General features: G+C 41.7%; 1 protein-coding gene and 1 long non-coding RNA gene across 2 annotated transcripts; one reads left to right on the top strand and one right to left on the bottom strand.

The window, feature by feature from the left end:
• LOC308410660 (amine sulfotransferase-like) lies at nucleotides 1-18885 on the top strand. Its single transcript, XM_080904176.1, has 7 exons — nucleotides 1-7; nucleotides 2646-2794; nucleotides 2888-3087; nucleotides 4434-4560; nucleotides 17883-17977; nucleotides 18081-18252; nucleotides 18334-18885. The coding sequence occupies exons 2-7, from the start codon at nucleotides 2653-2655 to the stop codon at nucleotides 18441-18443; spliced, it is 846 nt and encodes a 281-aa protein (XP_080760302.1). The 5' UTR covers nucleotides 1-7; nucleotides 2646-2652; the 3' UTR covers nucleotides 18444-18885.
• Nucleotides 18886-19037: 152 nt separating this feature from the next.
• LOC308410661 lies at nucleotides 19038-20297 on the bottom strand. The gene is made up of 3 exons (XR_013974222.1): nucleotides 20149-20297; nucleotides 19796-19849; nucleotides 19038-19698 (listed from the first exon to the last, which is right to left on the bottom strand). It is a non-coding gene; the product is annotated as an uncharacterized lncRNA (long non-coding RNA).
• Nucleotides 20298-20612: the final 315 nt, after the last annotated feature.

The raw sequence follows: 20612 nt of genomic DNA, 5'->3' as shown, positions 1-20612 counted from the left end.
CATCCAGGTAATACAACACTTACCTTTCTACTATTAAAATGGTTCTAAATGTAATGCAGGTTCAGTAAAAATCTGTTTTGTGAATTTCTTTTTGTAGTATTCTGTCTTGAGAATTTATTTGCATATATTATCAGACTGTTTCTATGCTTTGTTGTTTACAATGGGAAGCTACAATGGGAGTGATTATTTATTATTTCAGATTAACGGTAAACAGAGGTGTGGCCAAGGAGGATTTGGAGTAAATTATTTCAGTAATTCATATTAACATATACAATTACTAAGGGTTGCAAGATGCAATGTAATCTTGTAATGTAAATTACACAGGTAAAAGTCTAACATTGCTCCTAATGTGGCTATGATAATTGCTATTATGAGTGTTTATTTATTAGCATTTATAGTGTGGATGTGTTCAGTGGATGAATGGCTTTTAAACTAGGGCTGCTCAATTAATCGAATTGTAATCACGATTACGATCTGGGCTTTCAACGATCATTAAAAATGACTGAGCCGATTATTAGCCCCTCCCTCGTGCTTTACTCTCGCGCTGCTCCATGTGGCAAATCCAGCGCACCTCTCTGCATTTCGAACACGTGTCACAACAATTAAGAGGACCCGAGGAAAGCTCGGAAAGCTAAGCAGAAGTTATTTGGAGGAGAGTGACTGCCGTTGGTTGAAAAGAGAAGTAAAAAAAAACTTCAGTGGTGTGGAAACATTATGGATTCGCGGAGTCAAACGTGGATCAAGTAGACATAGTGTGTAAACTTTGCTACGGTGTCGTAACTGCACCACAGAGCAACACTGCAAAGTTCACGAAACATAGATGTTTACATTTTTCATTTATTTTTTTTATATTGCAAACATTTGCATTGTTATCAGTATTTGCACACTATTTTATATTATTTTTTAAAGTCATTATTATAGAACCGCGTAAGCTAGCGCAATAATTTGTTTTGCATATCGTTAGCTTCATAGCATAAGTGCCTAAGTCATTGACTTAGTCAAATGACTTAGGCAATTATGCTATGAAGCTAACGATATGAAACCAGAGGAGTTGAACTTACATCTTATGCCATCAGCTTGTCCTAGGTCACAGTTTCCTTCCACATAAAGCTTTGTAAAAATTGCATAAAAGGCACTTGCAGCAACAAAAACATAATATTCCAGAAACACGCTTTGCCGATCCGATCAGCTGTTCGTAACACTTCCCACATTGAACAAGACGTCAACGCGAACTATCGCATGTCCGCCATTTCCTGTCCGAAACCGGAAGTGACGTCATTTTCGCGGAAAATGTAGTTTTTTACTTGTAGGCCTTAAAAGCCTATACTGGTGTTTTTATAAGTCATGTTTGACTCTATACTTTTATGAATAGTTTCTGGAATGCTTAGAACTCGAATTGCACTGCTGGAAATAGTTTATTTTGATGCACATGCTGTTTTCTTTGCAAATTTGCATCATTGCTGTATCTCCAAAATAAAACTATGAAGACACTCAAAATAAATTTCCTGTGGTGGGAAACTATTTTGTACAACTTTTTTGTATTTAAAGTTTTGAGGGATAAGCCTCTTAAATTTCCCCAAGTAGAAATATATATGTAAAAAAAAACAAAAACTATTTTCAATTTTTTTGTAGTTTATTGCACTTTTTTGCAATTAATGTAATTACTATGGACTTAATGCATACAGATTATTAAAATATGGGCTATAACAGTTGTATTGATGTATAGCAACTTGAAATGCTCCCACAATTGGCACTACAACATGAAAAAAAATATATATATATAAGCTCTGGCGGACTTGGTTCTATGGTAGGTCTTAAAGGGTTAAATAAATATCGTCAAATAATCGAGATCTCAATTTCAGTGAAAATAATCGTGATTATCATTTTTGCCATAATCGAGCAGCCCTATTTTAAACAGTACATTTACATAATGACTGAAGCTTCAGTCATTATGTAAATGTGAAAATGCTACATCCAGATGAACAGAATCAACTTTTTGGGAATCTTCTTGCCTGGAAGGCTGAGGATGTGTGAAGACTTTTTGGTGAATATGCTATAAGATCAGGTCAGCAATATGAGAATTCTTTGGCAGGATTGTTGAATGATTTTCTTACCAGTTACATTTTTTTTTCAGGTCTATGATTTCTTCCTCATAGTACTTTTTGCTGACTTAATCTTATGAGTTTTGTCTGTGCCATAGCTAAATATTCTATTTCAAGTAGAGTTGGTTTCATTGGTGACATGAAGTCCTTCATGAGATGTGTGAGAGAGAAATTCTATTTCTCCAGACTATTCCCATATTGAACAACTGTAAAACCATCCAAATACCATTTTCAGTGTCCATCATTCACAATAATAAATTTGTTGATTGGATCAACATTTTCTTCTGTGCTGCTTGTGTTGAGTGTAACACATTTTACTGCATTTCTTCATTTCAGAGTCACATTCAAACAGGTTTTTGAATTGCTCTTTGTCTGGGCTTGCACCCAGCATCAATTTGCCATGCGAGACCCTACCATGGGGCAAAACGCCCCCCAACAATATAGGCCCTGGGATCCCTGGGACACATAAACCTCTCCACCATGATAAGGTAGCAATTCACAGATTTTACATCCCTATTTCTTTTTTATATCTGTCTTATTTAGAACTAGTATGGAGGGGATCAGTGACCGTCTGTTCAGGCATAAGAACTTCAACTTTGTGACCAGTCTTACAACTCCAGAGTACCTAGACTCCCTTGAAAGCTTTGAAATAAAAGACAGCGATGTCTTCCTTGTGACTTATCCAAAGTCAGGTTGGTGAAAAATTTCACACATTGTTGGTATTTGCTGTTTTGTGCTGGCCAGACTGATCCACTGATCACCTCTAATGTCTTTCCCCACATCAGGTACTGTATGGGTTCAGCAGATCATGATTTCCATCCACGAAATGCATAGCTATCAGACTAAATATTCAACCAACATTGAGAGGATGCCGTGGCTGGAGTACAAGACAGCTGAATACGCTCTTCTTCCCTCTCCACGGCTCTTCGCCTCGCATCTCCCTGTACACATCATGCCTCCAGGAGTGAAGGAGAAGAAGCCAAAAGTCAGTACTTTATAGAAGTTGAAATCTTATTGAAGAAAGAGACAGTCTTGAAGTTTGAGAAAGTTAAAAGCATTTGATTACTTATTGTTGCAAAAATAAAGCAAATTAAATTTGTACTTGTGAAGATTAATTTAATTTTTTGTGATGTTACCTATTGGTCACTGAAGTTCAGTTTTTGAGGCTTGCACTTTGACTACTGGTAGCTTTTAGAAACCAGGAAATCCTAGCAAATGAAAATAGAGTGGTTGATCTTCAAAACAAATGTTGTTTTATGTTCTGCAAGAATTAAAACAATGATCCTCTGGGGTCATAAATCGAGGAATATGAGGGTCATTTTTAATCATACACTTCTACACAAACACATGGTCCCAGGTCCAAAAAGCTAGCACTAGCATTTGTTTTATTTTTAATGATTCTGTTTGATTTCAGATAGAGGAGATAGATAGAGGAAGAGAATCTAGCTGTCATGGTTCTGGGTCGGTGACCCAGCGCTTTGAGTTTATTATTATAATTTTTTCTAGTTTATTCTGATTTTGTATTAGTTCTTTGGGTTTGGTTGTCATGTTTATTATCCCAACCTGTGTCTCCCTCTGTGCTCTGCTCGGGTCCCCGAGTTTTGTGTTGTAAAGCAGTCTGTGTGTTTCCTGTTCTACTTTGTACGTCTGTGTCTCGTTATGCCCATTAGTTCCAGCTGTGTCCCCTCCTGTGTGCCATTTCCTGATTACCTGGTGTGTGTATTTATAGTATGTGTCTGCCTGTGCTCCTCGTCGTGTCCTCTGTGTTTCTCTGTGAAGCTTCTGCGTTACTCTGCATTCTTTTGGTGTTTTTTCCGTGTCTCTCTTCCCCTCGCCTCATGTCCTCCCTTTGTGTTAGTTTTCCCAGTTTAGGTTTATGTTCTGTTCTGCCCTCACCTTGGTTTTCTCTCTGTAAATAAATCTCCACTTGCATCTCCACTTCTATCTGCATCTTGAGTCCTCATTCATTCCACCACACAACTGCTGCCCCAGCCGTGACACTAGCATCCCAAGTGCCAACTTGCTTGAGCAACGTAGCGGACCGTATGTCGGGTGGCAAGAAAACTGCTAGAAGGTTGTCAGCATTCGGCTTCACGGAAGCTCAAATACAGACTTTAAAATGAATTTATAAAAATATTATCTGAAATCAAATTGTAACATTAAATTTTAAATTGCTTTTCTTTTAAACTAATGACATTAAATAGTGAATTATTACATTTTTAAAAAAATGTTTATTAAGATTTAAGATTTCAATTTAGTTTTTTTTTGGTGAATTATTACATTTAAGTGACAGACTTTTAATATTCAAATTTTTTTTTAAATATATTTCAGATCGTGTATTTGATGAGGAATCCAAAGGACAACATGGTGTCTTTTTATCACTTCAGCAGTGCTCTAGCAGACCTGGATACTCCCGAGAGTTTTGACCAGTTTTTTGAGTCGTACATAACAGGAAACGGTAAGTTTCCTCACCTTTAATCCCCATAATGGTATATCAATTACTGATTACTATAAAGTAATATTTTAACTTGTATGTATGTATGTATGTATGTACAATATATATATATAAACACAATTTAAAATATTACTCATATATATATATATATATATATATATATATATGTATATATATGTATATATATATATATATATATATATATATGTATATATATATATATATATATGTATATATATATATATATATATATATATATATATATATATGTATAACACTAGAGGCCAACTCCAAGCCCATAGCACAAGTCACCATCAAGTGCGGGATCTACCAAGGAGATGCTCTGTCCCCACTGCTGTTCTGCATAGGCCTGAACCCCCTCAGTGAGATCATTAACAAGACTGGCTACGGATACCGACTATGGAACGGAGCAGTTGTCAGCCACCTCCTGTACATGGATGACATCAAGCTGTATGCCAAGAGTGAACGAGACATCGATTCACTGATCCACACTACCAGGCTATACAGCAATGACATTGGAATGTCGTTCGGACTGGAGAAGTGTAGTCGGATGGTAACAAAGAGAGGGAAGGTAGTCAGAACTGAGGGGATTGAACTACCAGAAGGCAACATTGCAGACATAGAGGACAGTTACAAGTACCTGGGGATCCCGCAGGCAAATGGGAACCATGAAGAGGCCACTAGAAAGGCTGCAACCACCAAGTACCTGCAGAGGGTCAGGCAAGTCCTGAGGAGTCAGCTGAATGGTAAGAACAAGATCCGGGCCATCAACACATACGCCCTGCCCGTGATCAGGTACCCTGCTGGGGTAATAGGCTGGCCAAAGGAGGAGATAGAAGCCACTGACATAAAGACAAGAAAGCTCCTGACCATGCATGGAGGGTTTCACCCCAAGTCCAGCACCCTGAGGCTGTACGCTAAGCGAAAGGAAGGGGGCCGGGGACTGGTGAGTGTCAGCACCACAGTCCAGGATGAGACAAGGAACATCCAAGAATACATTGGGAAGATGGCCCCAACTGACCGAGTGCTCAGTGAATACCTCAGGCAGCAGAAACCCAAGAAAGAGGAGGGAGACGAGGAACCATCATGGAAGGACAGGCCCCTGCACGGTATGTACCACCGGCAGATAGAGGAGGTGGCTGATATCCAGAAATCCTACCAGTGGCTGGACAAAGCTGGACTGAAAGACAGCACAGAGGCACTAATCATGGCAGCACAAGAACAAGCTCTGAGCACAAGATCCATAGAGGCTGGGGTCTATCACACCAGGCAAGACCCCAGGTGCAGGCTGTGTAAAGATGCCCCAGAGACAATCCAGCACATAACAGCAGGGTGCAAGATGCTAGCAGGCAAGGCATACATGGAACGCCATAACCAAGTGGCCGGCATAGTGTACAGGAACATCTGTGCCGAGTATAACCTGGAAGTCCCGAGGTCAAAATGGGAGATGCCCCCAAGGGTGGTGGAGAATGACCGAGCTAAGATCCTGTGGGACTTCCAGATACAGACGGACAAAATGGTGGTGGCTAACCAACCGGACATAGTGGTGGTAGACAAACAGAAGAAGACGGCCGTAGTGATCGATGTAGCGGTTCCGAATGACAGCAATATCAGGAAGAAGGAACACGAGAAGCTGGAGAAATACCAAGGGCTCAGAGAAGAGCTCGAGAGGATGTGGAGGGTGAAGGTAACGGTGGTCCCCGTGGTAATCGGAGCACTAGGTGCGGTGACTCCCAAGCTAGGCGAGTGGCTCCAGCAGATCCCGGGAATAACATCGGAGATCTCTGTCCAGAAGAGTGCAGTCCTGGGAACAGCTAAGATACTGCGCAGGACCCTCAAGCTCCCAGGCCTCTGGTAGAGGACCCGAGCTTGAAGGATAAACCGCCCGCAGGGGCGTGCTGGGTGTTTTTTATATATATATTAGGGGTGCAACGATATTCGTATCGATATTGAACCGTTCGATACAGTGCTTTCGGTTCGGTACGCATATGTATCGAACAATACAACATTTGTAATTTATTTTATCAACTTTCCTTCTGACGATGCTGTCTGTGTTGAGCGCTAAGTGAATCTGCGTTCGACTACTCCGCCTAGGCTGCACTGTCGAGCGCAGATCCACTGAGCGCTCAACACAGACAGCATCGTCAGAAGGAATAGTGCAGGGCAAGCTAGCAAGACAGAAGTTAAGCTCTCCTTGCAACATAGACCTCCCCCACCCTTCAGATCTGGTGTTTGGAATTATTTTGGTTTTCATGTGACGTATGACCCTGAAGGTAAGCGCGTCATGGACTAAAGTAAAACAGTATGTTGGATGTGCCATGCAATGCTCAACTACATGGGTGGGAACTAGTGTGTTAGCGCAGTTAGCTCGTTAACGTGTTGGCCGTCTAGCCCCATGCACGGGACTATCAGGGGTAGCTCGTTAACGGAGATTTGCCGTGTTGTGGCGTTAAGGTCATTTCAACGAGATTAACCTGAAAGCTCTAGTGGGAACACAACGAATATGACTGCACATTTACGCCGACATCATCCTAGTGCAAAGACAAGTGGAAGCAGACAAAAACAAGCAAGCATGCTACTAACTTTAGCCGAGTCATTTAGACAGCCGTTAGCACATGATTCTCCTTATGGGGACCTCATGTGTTTAATATGCTGCTGAGAAGCGGATAGTATAGCTTTTATTTTGGAAAGAGACATTTCTCTGTAATAAACTCTCTTTTCCAAAGATGAGTGATTACTCAATCAGATACAGGTCTTGCAAAATCGCTAGCCCGACGTCCCGGGGCTAGCGATTTTTCCAGTCGGGCTACCAAAATCTTTCTCTGCCCTGCCCGTCGGGCTATTGTAGGAAGGAAAAATATATGTCAATGCTTTTGCATTCTTTCAGAAATGTAGCTGGGTAATTATGTCATTGGCATCGGTGAGCCACTGTCAATATGTGACATATTGAAATCGCGTTTGAATTTGCGCTTGTTTTTTTGCTTTCACTTTGCAATCGTGCGAACTGTGTATAGAGAGCGACAGCACTGATCTGTGAGTGATGATAATTTGTGCACCAATTCCTCTGACATCGTCTTATTAATCGTTAGCTTACTATGCAAACATGACAAGTGAAATCTCCCGCAGCTTAAACATATGAGAGGTTGATCGCGCAGAGAATCGCTGAGCTTATGTGAGTGTGTGTGTAAAAGCAGCAGGATAAGACAGGTCAGGGTGAAGAAGTGACAGCCAAAAAAAAGCTCACCACAAAACGGAGAAGTTATGACAAATCAGACTATAAGGCAAAAAGAAAGTGCAGCTTTATGGTTTCATGGACAAAATAATTTCTGTGGCTGCGATATGATGAGCTAAATAACCAGGGGTGCACATAAGTGGTCCGCAGGTGCGCATTCGCTGTCAAAATAAAAAACACGCACAAGGGTTAGGGTTAAATTTAAAAACTGTACTTTTGAGTTAAAATATATATTTATAATTTTAATAAATGACAAATTAAAAAGGCATGAACATTTTTTGTATCGAAAAAATATCAAACCGTGAATTTTGTGTATCGTTGCACCCCTAATATATATATATATATATATATATATATATATATATATATATATATATATATATATATATCATTCTTAGTTCCTTAACTGTGCACTACAAGGTGACCAGATCTTGCAGACTTTAGAAACCTGTTAGGTTTGTATGCAGTAAATAGGCCATTTAATTATTCCTAACCAGGCATATAATGTAAAGTCATTTCTGCATCTTTTATATACATTCTGGAAAAAGTACATTGTACAATATCTAGGACTGGTTGTTGATTTCAATAAAATATTGTTGCATGTCAGCAGGGGTGGTCCTAGCCTGTTTGGTGCCCTGGGCGAACACGCCAACAAACTAAGGCTGTCAACGATCACGATTAACGCAATTAAAATTTTTAACGCAATCAACAAACTTTGGACAAATTGCCCGAAATGCGTCACTTTACAAACGGTGCCCCATAAGTAGGCATGATTAATGGGCAAAAGAGTGTATGTTCTGATGTTTTTGTTGATCTAGTGTTTTAGAAACTCGTCCAAGTCTAAAACCACACAAAAGATACTGTCAAACTGTCCCATGGCCAGGGGTGGATCTAGAGAACTTTTATGAGGGTGGCTTGGAAATCAAAATCATTTCTGTGGCTGCGATATGACGAGCTAAATAACCAGGGCTGCACATAAGTGGTCCGCAGGTGCGCATTCGCTGTCATAATAAAAAACACGCACAAGGGTTAGGGTTAAATTTAAAAACTGTACTTTTCAGTTAAAATATATATTTATAATTTGAATAAATGACAAATTAAAAATGTATCGAAAAAATATCGAACCGTGACACCAAAGTATCGAACCGAACCATGAATTTTGTGTATCGTTGCACCCCTAATATATATATATATATATATATATATATATATATATATATATATATATATATATATATATATATATATATATATATATATATATATATATATATAGAGAGAGAGAGAGAGAGAGAGAGAGAGAGAGCAGCTGGATAGCGTAGTGGTTAAACTACACGCCTTTGGAACAGAGGATCGCAAGTTCGATTCCTGCCTGGGGCGTCTGTATCCAGTAAGGGTCCTAAGGCTAGACCCCCTATGCTAAGCAAGCCTACCGCAGACATGAGCGAGACAGATAAATATGAAGGCATGCCGGCTCGGACGTCGCCGGATCAACAAGGTCCGCGTCAGGTGTTGAGGAACCAGGGCACCCTGACGAAAAGTGGGCTACTGGAACAAGAAGGCATCGGTGGGCAAGGGACGAAAACAGGGCGTTGTTGGAATGCTACTACGCAAGTAACCCCGGCGGAAGGGGCTACATGAATAGGATGAGGGACCTATGGATTCTTCGATACCCAACATCCACAATGACGGCGAAACAACTAGTAGCTCAGTGTTCCAACATTCGAAAGAAGGGACTGCTCTCACAGCTAGAGATTGACGAGGTACAACACAAATGCTACGGCAAGGAGGAGTCAGGACGCCAGGTCAGGGGGGAGATATCATCACCCCCACCCGAGATTGGGTACATAGCCCCAAGTGCGATAGGAGAAGGATCATTGAGTGCGAGAGGAACTGACCTGAAAAATAGGATCATGGCCAAGCTTGAAACCTGGATCCCCCGTAGCCGGTTACCAAGATTACGTGAAGTACCCTCAGAAGGTCTGCTAGATGATGTTAATGCAGCACTACGGACGATACCTACAACCACGATTACCGACACTAACAAGCTGATCTACGGCAGCAGTGATCAGTGAGATGCTTGGCTACAAGTTGAACAGCCACAAGGGGCAGTACCCTCCATGGAGAAGGAGGCTAGAGGGCAAGATCAAAGTAGCACGGAGGGAGGTTAGCCAACTAACAGAGTTGCAGAAAGGTGCGACAAATAAGGTGCCTAAGAAATACAGCAAGCTGTCCATACCTGAGGCCTTGGAAACTGCCAAGCAAAGACTCACAGCCTTGGCCAGCCGCTTGAGGAGGTACACCAGAGAGATAGAAGGCAGGAGAATAAACCAGCTGTTCTCCACAGAACCAGCAAAGGTGTACTCTCAGTGGCAAGGGAACAATAAGAGAACAGCACCACCAAGGCTGGAGACGGAGCAATACTGGAAGAGCATATGGGAGAAGGATGCAACCCATAACGGCAATGCTCAGTGGCTAGTGGATCTGAGGGCAGACCACAGCGACCTCCCTGAACAGGGTCCAGTAACCATCACAGTGGCAGATATCCAAGAAAGGGTCTCCAGTATGAAGAGTTGGACAGCACCAGGGCCCGACATGGGTCACGCCTACTGGCTGAAGAAGCTGACTGCACTCCACGAGCGTCTGGCAGCACAAATGAACCAGCTGCTAGTTAACGAGAGACACCCGGAATGGCTAACCGAAGGTCGGACGGTCCTGATCCCCAAGGACCCCAAGAAGGGACCGGTCCCCTCCAACTACCGACCAATAACCTGCCTCAGTACTACATGGAAGCTCCTGTCAGGCATCATATCGGCTAAGATGAACAGGCACATGGGTCAATACATGAGCGGGACACAGAAAGGAATTGGCAAGAATACCAGAGGTGCAAAACACCAGCTACTGGTAGACAGAACAATCAGCCGAGACTGCAAGACCAGACTGACCAACCTGTGCACTGCCTGGATTGATTACAAGAAGGCCTATGACTCAATGCCCCACAGCTGGATACTGGAATGCCTAGAATTGTACAAGATCAATGGGACCCTAAGAGCCTTCATCAGGAACTCAATGGGGATGTGGCGTACAACACTAGAGGCCAACTCCAAGCCCATAGCACAAGTTACCATCAAGTGCGGGATCTACCAAGGAGATGCTCTGTCCCCACTGCTGTTCTGCATAGGCCTGAACCCCCTCAGTGAGATCATTAACAAGACTGGCTACGGATACCGACTACGGAACGGAGCAGTTGTCAGCCACCTCCTGTACATGGATGACATCAAGCTGTATGCCAAGAGTGAACGAGACATCGATTCACTGATCCACACTACCAGGCTATACAGCAATGACATTGGAATGTCGTTCGGACTGGAGAAGTGTAGTCGGATGGTAACAAAGAGAGGGAAGGTAGTCAGAACTGAGGGGATTGAACTACCAGAAGGCAACATTGCAGACATAGAGGACAGTTACAAGTACCTGGGGATCCCGCAGGCAAATGGGAACCATGAAGAGGCCGCTAGAAAGGCTGCAACCACCAAGTACCTGCAGAGGGTCAGGCAAGTCCTGAGGAGTCAGCTGAATGGTAAGAACAAGATCCGGGCCATCAACACATACGCCCTGCCCGTGATCAGGTACCCTGCTGGGGTAATAGGCTGGCCAAAGGAGGAGATAGAAGCCACTGACATAAAGACAAGAAAGCTCCTGACCATGCATGGAGGGTTTCACCCCAAGTCCAGCACCCTGAGGCTGTACGCTAAGCGGAAGGAAGGGGGCCGGGGACTGGTGAGTGTCAGCACCACAGTCCAGGATGAGACAAGGAACATCCAAGAATACATTGGGAAGATGGCCCCAACTGACCGAGTGCTCAGTGAATACCTCAGGCAGCAGAAACCCAAGAAAGAGGAGGGAGACGAGGAACCATCATGGAAGGACAGGCCCCTGCACGGTATGTACCACCGGCAGATAGAGGAGGTGGCTGATATCCAGAAATCCTACCAGTGGCTGGACAAAGCTGGACTGAAAGACAGCACAGAGGCACTAATCATGGCAGCACAAGAGCAAGCTCTGAGTACAAGATCCATAGAGGCTGGGGTCTATCACACCAGGCAAGACCCCAGGTGCAGGCTGTGTAAAGATGCCCCAGAGACAATCCAGCACATAACAGCAGGGTGCAAGATGCTAGCAGGCAAGGCATACATGGAACGCCATAACCAAGTGGCCGGCATAGTGTACAGGAACATCTGTGCCGAGTATAACCTAGAAGTCCCGAGGTCAAAATGGGAGATGCCCCCAAGGGTGGTGGAGAATGACCGAGCTAAGATCCTGTGGGACTTCCAGATACAGACGGACAAAATGGTGGTGGCTAACCAACCGGACATAGTGGTGGTAGACAAACAGAAGAAGACGGCCGTAGTGATCGATGTAGCGGTTCCGAATGACAGCAATATCAGGAAGAAGGAACACGAGAAGCTGGAGAAATACCAAGGGCTCAGAGAAGAGCTCGAGAGGATGTGGAGGGTGAAGGTAACGGTGGTCCCCGTGGTAATCGGAGCACTAGGTGCGGTGACTCCCAAGCTAGGCGAGTGGCTCCAGCAGATCCCGGGAATAACATCGGAGATCTCTGTCCAGAAGAGCGCAGTCCTGGGAACAGCTAAGATACTGCGCAGGACCCTCAAGCTCCCAGGCCTCTGGTAGAGGACCCGAGCTTGAAAGGATAAACCGCCCGCAGGGGCGTGCTGGGTGTTGTTATATATATATATATATATACAGGGAGTGCAGAATTATTAGGCAAATGAGTATTTTGTCCACATCATCCTCTTCATGCATGTTGTCTTACTCCAAGCTGTATAGGCTCGAAAGCCTACTACCGATTAAGCATATTAGGTGATGTGCATCTCTGTAATGAGAAGGGGTGTGGTCTAATGACATCAACACCCAACACCCAAAATTACAAATCCTACCATGTGGATTCATGGATTTTTTTTTCACATTCTGTCTCTCACAGTTGAAGTGTACATCTGGTGCAAATTACTGACCTCTGTCATCATTTTAAGTGGGGGAACTTGCACAATCGGTGGCTGACTAAATACTTTTTTGCCCCACTGTATATATATATATATATATATGTATATATGTATATATATATTTACACGTATACATGTATGTGTATATGTATGTATAAAAATATACGAAGTAACATGTTGACATATGTTAATAAATTGACATGTACTGTTTCTTCATTAGTTACTTTTAGTAACAGATTTTGCGTTAAAAATTCTAATTATTTGGCTTGTTTGGCTTAACTGCATTTTCAGTTGTTTGTAGACACATTTGATCTCTAAGGTTATTTTTCATTCAAATGGCAATAACATTTGCCTTTAGGTGACTATACAAATAGAACTGAATTGATTCGCTAATCAATCAATCAATCAATCAATCAATAAATCAATCAATCTTTATTTATAAAGCACTTTTCATACAAAAAAAAATGTAGCACAAAGTGCTTTACATGGTTAAAAGCAGCCCACCCCACCCTCCAACTCACTCCCCACACTCTCATCCTCTAATCCTGTCATACCTTTATTCACATAAATATTTGAGAATCGTCGAGGAAGAATTATTGATAGATTATCATGACCATGGGCCATGCACCATAGACAGCAGACAGAAACAAATAAAACTGTTTATTATCATCATCATCATCATCATCATTGTTTATTTGTATAACACTTTAAGAACACACCAGGCAGACCAAAATGCTGAACAACACAGATCAAAACAACTACCAAATTAAACATACCATAAAATCATTACATACAATAAAATAAATAAGAAGGTGTCAGTTTCCTACAGAGTTAAAAGCCAGGGAATAAAAATAGGTTTTCAATCTGGACTTAAAGATGAAATGTCTCTTTCCTGATGACGCTTATCTAATTTGGAGGGGAAGGTTATTCCAGAGCATCGGAGCCGCAATTGAAAATGCTCGGTCTCCTCTGTATTTCAGCCGCGACTTAGGGACCGACAGCAACAGCTGCTCAGCTGAACGGAGCGAGCGAGGAGGAACATGTGGCTTCAGCAAGTCAGATAAGTAGACAGGAGCCAGACCATTTAAAGATTTAAAAACCAATAAAAGGACTTTAAAACGAACCCTAAATTCAATGGGAAGCCAATGCAAGGAAGCGAGAACCGGAGTGATGTGATCGAATTTCCTACTACCGGTTAAAAATCGTGCCGCCGCATTTTGCACTAACTGCAGGCGTGACAAGGTGCCCGACCTGACCCCTATTAAAAGGGAATTACAATAGTCCAGACATGAGGTGATAAAAGCATGAATAAGAGTTTCCAAATTGGGTTTGGAAAGGAAAGGCTTAACCTTCGACAGGCGTCTGAAGTGATAAAAAGCTGATTTTACCACCCCATTTACATGACCTTCAAAAGTAAGCACAGAATCAAGTTTAACACCAAGATTAGTGATTGAACTTTTCAGATGAGAGGTCAAATCACCAAAATCAACATCTGGAGAATCTGGAGCGATGTGGGCCATATAAAATTGCTTCCGTTTTGCGACCATTAAAATTCAAAAAATTATTTGCCATCCATAATTTTATATCGCTGAGACAGTCAAGCAGTGATTGACATGGGGAGGTATCCAAATGACTAAAAGGTAAATAAAGCTGACAGTCATCGGCATACAAATGAAATGACACTCCGTGTTTACGAAAAATCGCACCAAGGGGGAGTAAATACAGCGAGAAAAATAATGGCCCAAGGATAGATCCCTGGGGCACACCCAAAAGCAGAGGGGCCACAGAGGAAGTGGCCAGCCCCAGCTTGACACAAAAACTCCTTTTGGAAAGCTATGATTTTATCCATGATAATGCCAAATCAGAAATTCCCACACAGTGGTGTAAGCGGGAGATCAGCAGGTCATGGTCCACTGTGTCAAATGCAGCTGTCATGTCCAATAACACAAGCACAGCATATTTACCACGATCAGTAGCAACAAGAATGTCATTCATAACTTTAACAAGAGCTGTCTCCGTACTGTGAAAGGGCTTAAAACCAGATTGGAAGACAGTTGCGAGTCATTCAAATAATCCAACAGCTGGGTATGTACAATCCTCTCCAAGATCTTGCTTAAAAAGGGAAGCTTGGAGATAGGTCTAAAATTTGACATAATAGAACTATCAAGGCCAGGTTTCTTAAGTAACGGGTGTATGACTGCATGTTTAAACCCACTAGGAACTTGACCGGTTAACAGACTAGTATTGATAATTTTCAGGATATAAGGTCCAATGATGGGAAATACTTTTTGGAGAAAGCAGGGAGTAACAACATTGTTCGGGGAGCCACAAGGCTTAGCATGTAGCACCAACTCCTCTAAATCACGCAGAGAAATCGGTGCAAAAGCAGAGAATAGGCTTGAGCAAGGAGCATGCATGGCCGGATCAACAATAGGTGGGATCAGAGGCCTCAGGCTAGCAATCTTGTCCACAAAACAGGTAATAAACTTATTGCACATAGCCTCAGAGGACGGCAACAGGTCATAACCCTCCAAGTTAAGTACAGAATTTCTAGTATTGTATAAAACACGAGGGTTATGAGAGTTGGCCAAAATAAGTTGAGAAAAGTAGGAGTGTTTATCGGCCTTAACTGCCCTCTGATAAGTTTTCCAACTAATCTTTAGGGCTTCCAGGGAGACATGCAATCTATCTTTTTTCCACTGTCTTTCACATTTCCTACATTGTCTTCTAATAGCTCGGGTACGATCTGTTAACCATGAACTAGTCTTAGATTTACATTTTCTTAGTCTCAAAGGGGCAACAACATCAAGCACAGATTTACAAGCAAAGTCAAAATACAAAAGTAGGTCATCTGCAGTGGGCAAGTCAGGGGCATAAGACATTAATTTTTCAAACAGTATAGAAAACCGCTCAGCAGAATCAGAGCCAAAGGCACGATAACATGGAGCCTGATTTGCAAAAGCATTAGCAGGAGCAATATCAAATAAGATAGGCATATGATCAGAGAAAACTGCATCTTCAACACGTACATTGCAAACAGATAAACCATGAGATAAAACTAAGTCCAGTGTGTGACCACCAGAGATGGGTAGTAACGCGTTACGTGTTACTGTAATCTGATTACTTTTTTCAAGTAACGAGTAAAGTAAGGGATTACTATTGCAAAAAAGGTAATTAGATTACCGTTACTTTCCCGTAGGAACACTGCGTTACTAAAACCGTGATTTTTTTGCGAGAATGTCTCATGACAATGATGCAAGCGAGTGCGACGTTCGTGACAACAGCTGTATGCAGATCAACAATGGATCATATATCGAGTGCAGGAGAGAGTATGAGCGTGCAGCGTTTAAAGCGTGGAAGTACTGACTACTTCCATAAAAAGTGACAAAAACATTAGCGTCCATTGTGCGTGGGAAGAAAACTTCTTTTTACAGCGAAAAAAAAACCCTAAACAAGCACCGAGTGCGCAACGACGTAATGGGAAATTCACATAGAAACTCGCGGATTCTTCCACTGACCGCTGCAGCACACCTGCACCAGGGCAAACCTCCGCCTACCCCACTCCTGCTTTACAAGTGAAAATAGAGCAACAGGACCGCTGAGTCTTTGATTTTATTTATTTTCTGCTGTGTTTTACTTGCATCTATTTGAAAGAGTGAGTGTAAACACAAAAAATATTTTATTTTATGTGCTGGAATGTGCAGAAAATAGGTTTAAATGTTAAACTAATTTCTTCCAGTCAGTGAATGCTGCATATAATTTAATTGTTGCTTGATGCATAAAGTTAAAAGATTAAAACTGTTAAAACAAGTTTTAAAAAAAGAGACTTTTCCATTGATTACATTTTGTATGATGGATTATGCAGAAAAAGTAAAATTTGGTCTGAAAGATCTATCGCTTTATCACCTATTCAGATTGTAAATCGTGTTTTTTAAAAAGTAACTAAGTAACTAAGTAATTAATTACTTTTGAAAACAAGTAATCAGTAAAGTAACAGGATTACTTTTTGGGGAAGTAATCAGTAATTAGTTACTGATTACTTTTTTCAAGTAACTTGACCAACACTGGTGACCACGTTCTTGAGTGGCACCACTAACAGATGGGACAAAATTAAAAGAGTTCACTAAGGCAAGGAAGTCCTTGGCCAGAGGCTTCCCCAGACAGCAAAAGTGTATGTTAAAATCACCAAGCAGGAGGATCTGGTCATACCGTGAGGCACAGTCAGCAAGAAACTCTGAGAACTCGGATAAGAAGACCTTGTTATATTTCGGGGGGCAATAAACAATCGCACATAACAACGAATGCGAGTGGCCCAGTTTACATAAACAGAGTTCAAAACTGGTGTAGTGAGACGAAGGGAAAAGCTGCTTCAAGTCCAAGTGAGCCTTAAAAACAGCAGCAAGCCAGCAGCTCTTGGAACATTAAAAAAGGTACAGTCAGCAGGTACTAGTTCAATGAAACCGCTCAACTCACCGGGAGAAATCCAGGTTTCAGTCAGGAAGAGCAAATCCAGAACACGAGAAAGAAAAAAATCCTTCAATATGAAGGTCTTATTTGCCACCGACCTGGTATTTATTACACCCAGCCTGAGAGGAACTGGGTCCAAAACTTCCAACGCATTAGCAAGCAGATCCACCGGTCGAAGGTTTTTCTTGTCAACTCCGTGCCAGTGTAAATGTCGTAGAGGAAAGAGATTTGCAGGACCATTTTTGAAAGACCCAACAACAGGAATCAACCAGGAATCCACCGGGTCCAAGGCACGCAATGGCACCAAGAGTCGCAGACAAAAACGGCGATCAATCAATGTTTAAAGAAATCTATATCTCTAAATGTTTTGTCTTTTCTGTCATGTGATTCATCTCGCAGCTCTACATGTTTGAAAGACTTGACCTGAAGGTTTCAGTGTGAGACAACAGTGGTACCACTTTAGTGACTTTGTGGTGCTGTGCTAGTATGTTAGCACAGGCACCATTTTGTGTGTGTGTGTGCGTGTGTGTAAACTCAATTAAATGAGAACGCCAAATAACTGGATGCATTATGCCAATATACAGTTTATGGGTCATCCTGGTTTGACCATGTCAGGGAGTGGTATTTAAACAGAGACCAGTACAACATCCTCTTCCTGACCTACGAGGAAATGATTTTGGTAAGATGTTTCTTCAAACTTTTGTTGTTCATTAAAAAACTCAAACAAAATATCTGGCTGAGTTTAAGGTTCTTTTTCTCTTGCCTTCCTGCTTTTCTTTCAGGACCTGAAAGGATCAGTGAAGAAGATCTGCAACTTCTTAGGGAAAAACTTGACTGAAGCCACCATCAGTCAAGTTGTGGAAAAAGCTAAGTTTGAGAACATGAAGAAGGACTCGAAAGCAAACTATGAGCACATGCCACCAGAGCAGTTCAGTGGAAAATTCTTGCGCAAAGGTAACATAACAGACCTGCAGCTGCTGTGCAGAAAAATGTGATATCAGTGTATCAGGTGTTGTGTTTTTGTCTTCATTACAGGTCAGATTGGAGACTGGAAGAACACACTGACTGTTGCACAGAGTGAAAGAGTGGATCAAGTCCTCCAGGAGAAACTTGGTGATTTGCCTTTAAAGTTCATCTGGGAATAAGCAGAGCAGCTCTTCAGGGTCTCCCAGGAGTTTTAAAAGCATTGATTTCATTCATTGGAAAGCCTTAAAATGTGTTTTTCTGCTATTTTAATTTTCAAAAAAACAACAAATGATTAATGTTTGTTTACCCAAGATTGATTCATGTTACGTAGATCATGATTCCAGGAATCAACAGTAAAATGTAAATCAGTCAACATATCTGACATGTCTGAAACCAGTACACGGCACTTTGGATTCTCATAATTTCTGAATAGTCATTAACTATTGATTTTTTTTAATCACATCACTTTTGACAGTATGCCCTGACCTTCAAATAGAAGAAAATTCTTGAAATAAATGTACTTTTGCCATGAAGAAAGTCTGACCTTTGATTAACCTACAAGTGATTTCTCTTCCCATGAGTCAGCAGCCAAGACAGAAGTATCTTATTCATTTGTGTAGAAGAATTAAAAGGAAAGGATCCTACTTTGGTAACAAACAAAACATTACAAAAAGAAATGGTGCAATTGCAGTGTTATTTTGGTTAAAGTGTGGTTCAGCATGACATTCTTCCTTTATTTAATCCTATACAGAATCAAACCTCAGACCTGTAAATGGCATCCACTGAATATCATTTAATTAATAAGTGAAATACAGCTTAGAGAGTGATATTATACCCCTTTCGTCAAAAAAAGTGACAGGTTACTTCCGGAGCTCATTAATTATTCATGAGCTCCGGAAGTCCGGAAGTAATTAAATTATTCATGAGCTCCGGAAGTCCGGAAGTAATTAAGTAATAAAAATATGATATTCATAAAAATATGATATTCATAAAAATATGATATTCATAAAAATATAATTGATTATTTAGAAAGTTTCTTATATATCAAAATAGCATTCTTTTATTTCTTTAAGCAATTAAATTTTTATTTTTATTTTTTTATGCTCAAAAAACGCCATCTGGTGGCGGGTCAGTGTGTGTGCGCGCGCCCGCGCGCGCCCGAGGCTGTGTGTCTGGGCGCGCGGGGGCGCGCCCGTGTCTCCGGACCGTGCTCTCTCGGGCTCCGTGCTCATGTGTTTAAAAATGTATTAAACCATATTAAAATTGTTTAGTTAAACTTGTGCTTTTGTAACGTTCAGTATGGATCTAGCGTAGAGAGCAAATGCTGTCTGTCCCGTGTGGAGAGACGAATATTCTTTCCTGTGGATCGCACAAGCACTGGTGGTGAAGAATTCGGGGAACTCGTACCAATAAAGGTGTCCAAGTCAGAGATATCTAGAAAGTTTGATAAAAATGAAAAAAGAGGGTAAATGTTTTGTTTTTCTTGTCCAATTAGCTGTTAAGAAGGGGAACAAGAATGAACCAAACCTACCAATTCGATCGAGATACTCAAAAAAAGAGGAGTTGAGCAGGTTTATCTCAGAGTCTGAAAAGAAATAACATCGAGTATTTACAAACGGGGAAAAAACAGTAAAAATATAAACATTATATGAACAAGAGTGAGAAAAAATGAGGTACCTGATGAGGCCATGATCGCTGCTATAGTTTAACTTACAAACGCACTTTTTAGCTCTGAGTGTTAGAGGGGAGCTTATATATGTTTTAAAAAGTGTATTCCAAGTGTTACAGAGCCTATTTGCATGGCTCTTTTGAAGATGAAAGGATTGACAGAATGGTAAAAAGGAAAATGCGAAAATGTAGTTAGAGAGGAAGATTAACACTTACCGAGTGATATGCACATAGGGCACGCGAAGGTAGTTGTTGATCCCTGGTTTCATGGCTGTTGAGCTCGCAAGCAGTCTGAGCGGCGCCAGTTGTTGATACGTCTGAAGTCAGATCTCTTCTGAGGGTTCGAAGATAGTCTTAACATCAGCGGGAGATCGTAAAATCAGACCTGGAGCGGATTGGCTAACCGGGGTGCGAAGGGAGCGGTGCAAGGGTTATGTGATTGGCAGCGGGGCGCAGTGAGGCGGAGTTGGTCTAAGGGGGGAATTTTCAAACGAGGTAAGCAGCGCATTAGGGAGCAGAGCGCGGAGCGAACAAGCAGGACAAATTGTGCTCTGGAAGCTGTTGCGGGTCGGTGCGATTAAGAGCGAGGTAGAACTTAGACTCTGCGTAGAATTTTAGAGGTAGCTAGCAAGAGGCAAGTTTTTGAAGAAAAAAGAGTAAGGAGCTTTCCCAATGTTTTT

The sequence above is a fragment of the Rhamphochromis sp. 'chilingali' genome (assembly GCF_963969265.1).
Source record: "Rhamphochromis sp. 'chilingali' genome assembly, chromosome: 15".
In the NCBI taxonomy this organism is placed as follows: Eukaryota; Metazoa; Chordata; class Actinopteri; order Cichliformes; family Cichlidae; genus Rhamphochromis; species Rhamphochromis sp. 'chilingali'.
The sequence above is the reverse complement of the archived record's forward strand: the minus strand, read 5'-3'. Positions and strand labels throughout refer to the sequence as shown.

What these genes read in the sequence shown, in the direction of transcription:
- LOC308410660 (XM_080904176.1), top strand. Translation starts at nt 2,653, where the DNA reads ATGGAGGGGATCAGTGACCGTCTGTTCAGGCATAAGAACTTCAACTTT. An exon ending in TGAAGGAGAAGAAGCCAAAA is followed by an intron (nt 3,088 to 4,433) that starts GTCAGTACTTTA and finishes AATATATTTCAG; the next exon opens with ATCGTGTATTTGATGAGGAA. An exon ending in GTCGTACATAACAGGAAACG is followed by an intron (nt 4,561 to 17,882) that starts GTAAGTTTCCTC and finishes GCCAATATACAG; the next exon opens with TTTATGGGTCATCCTGGTTT.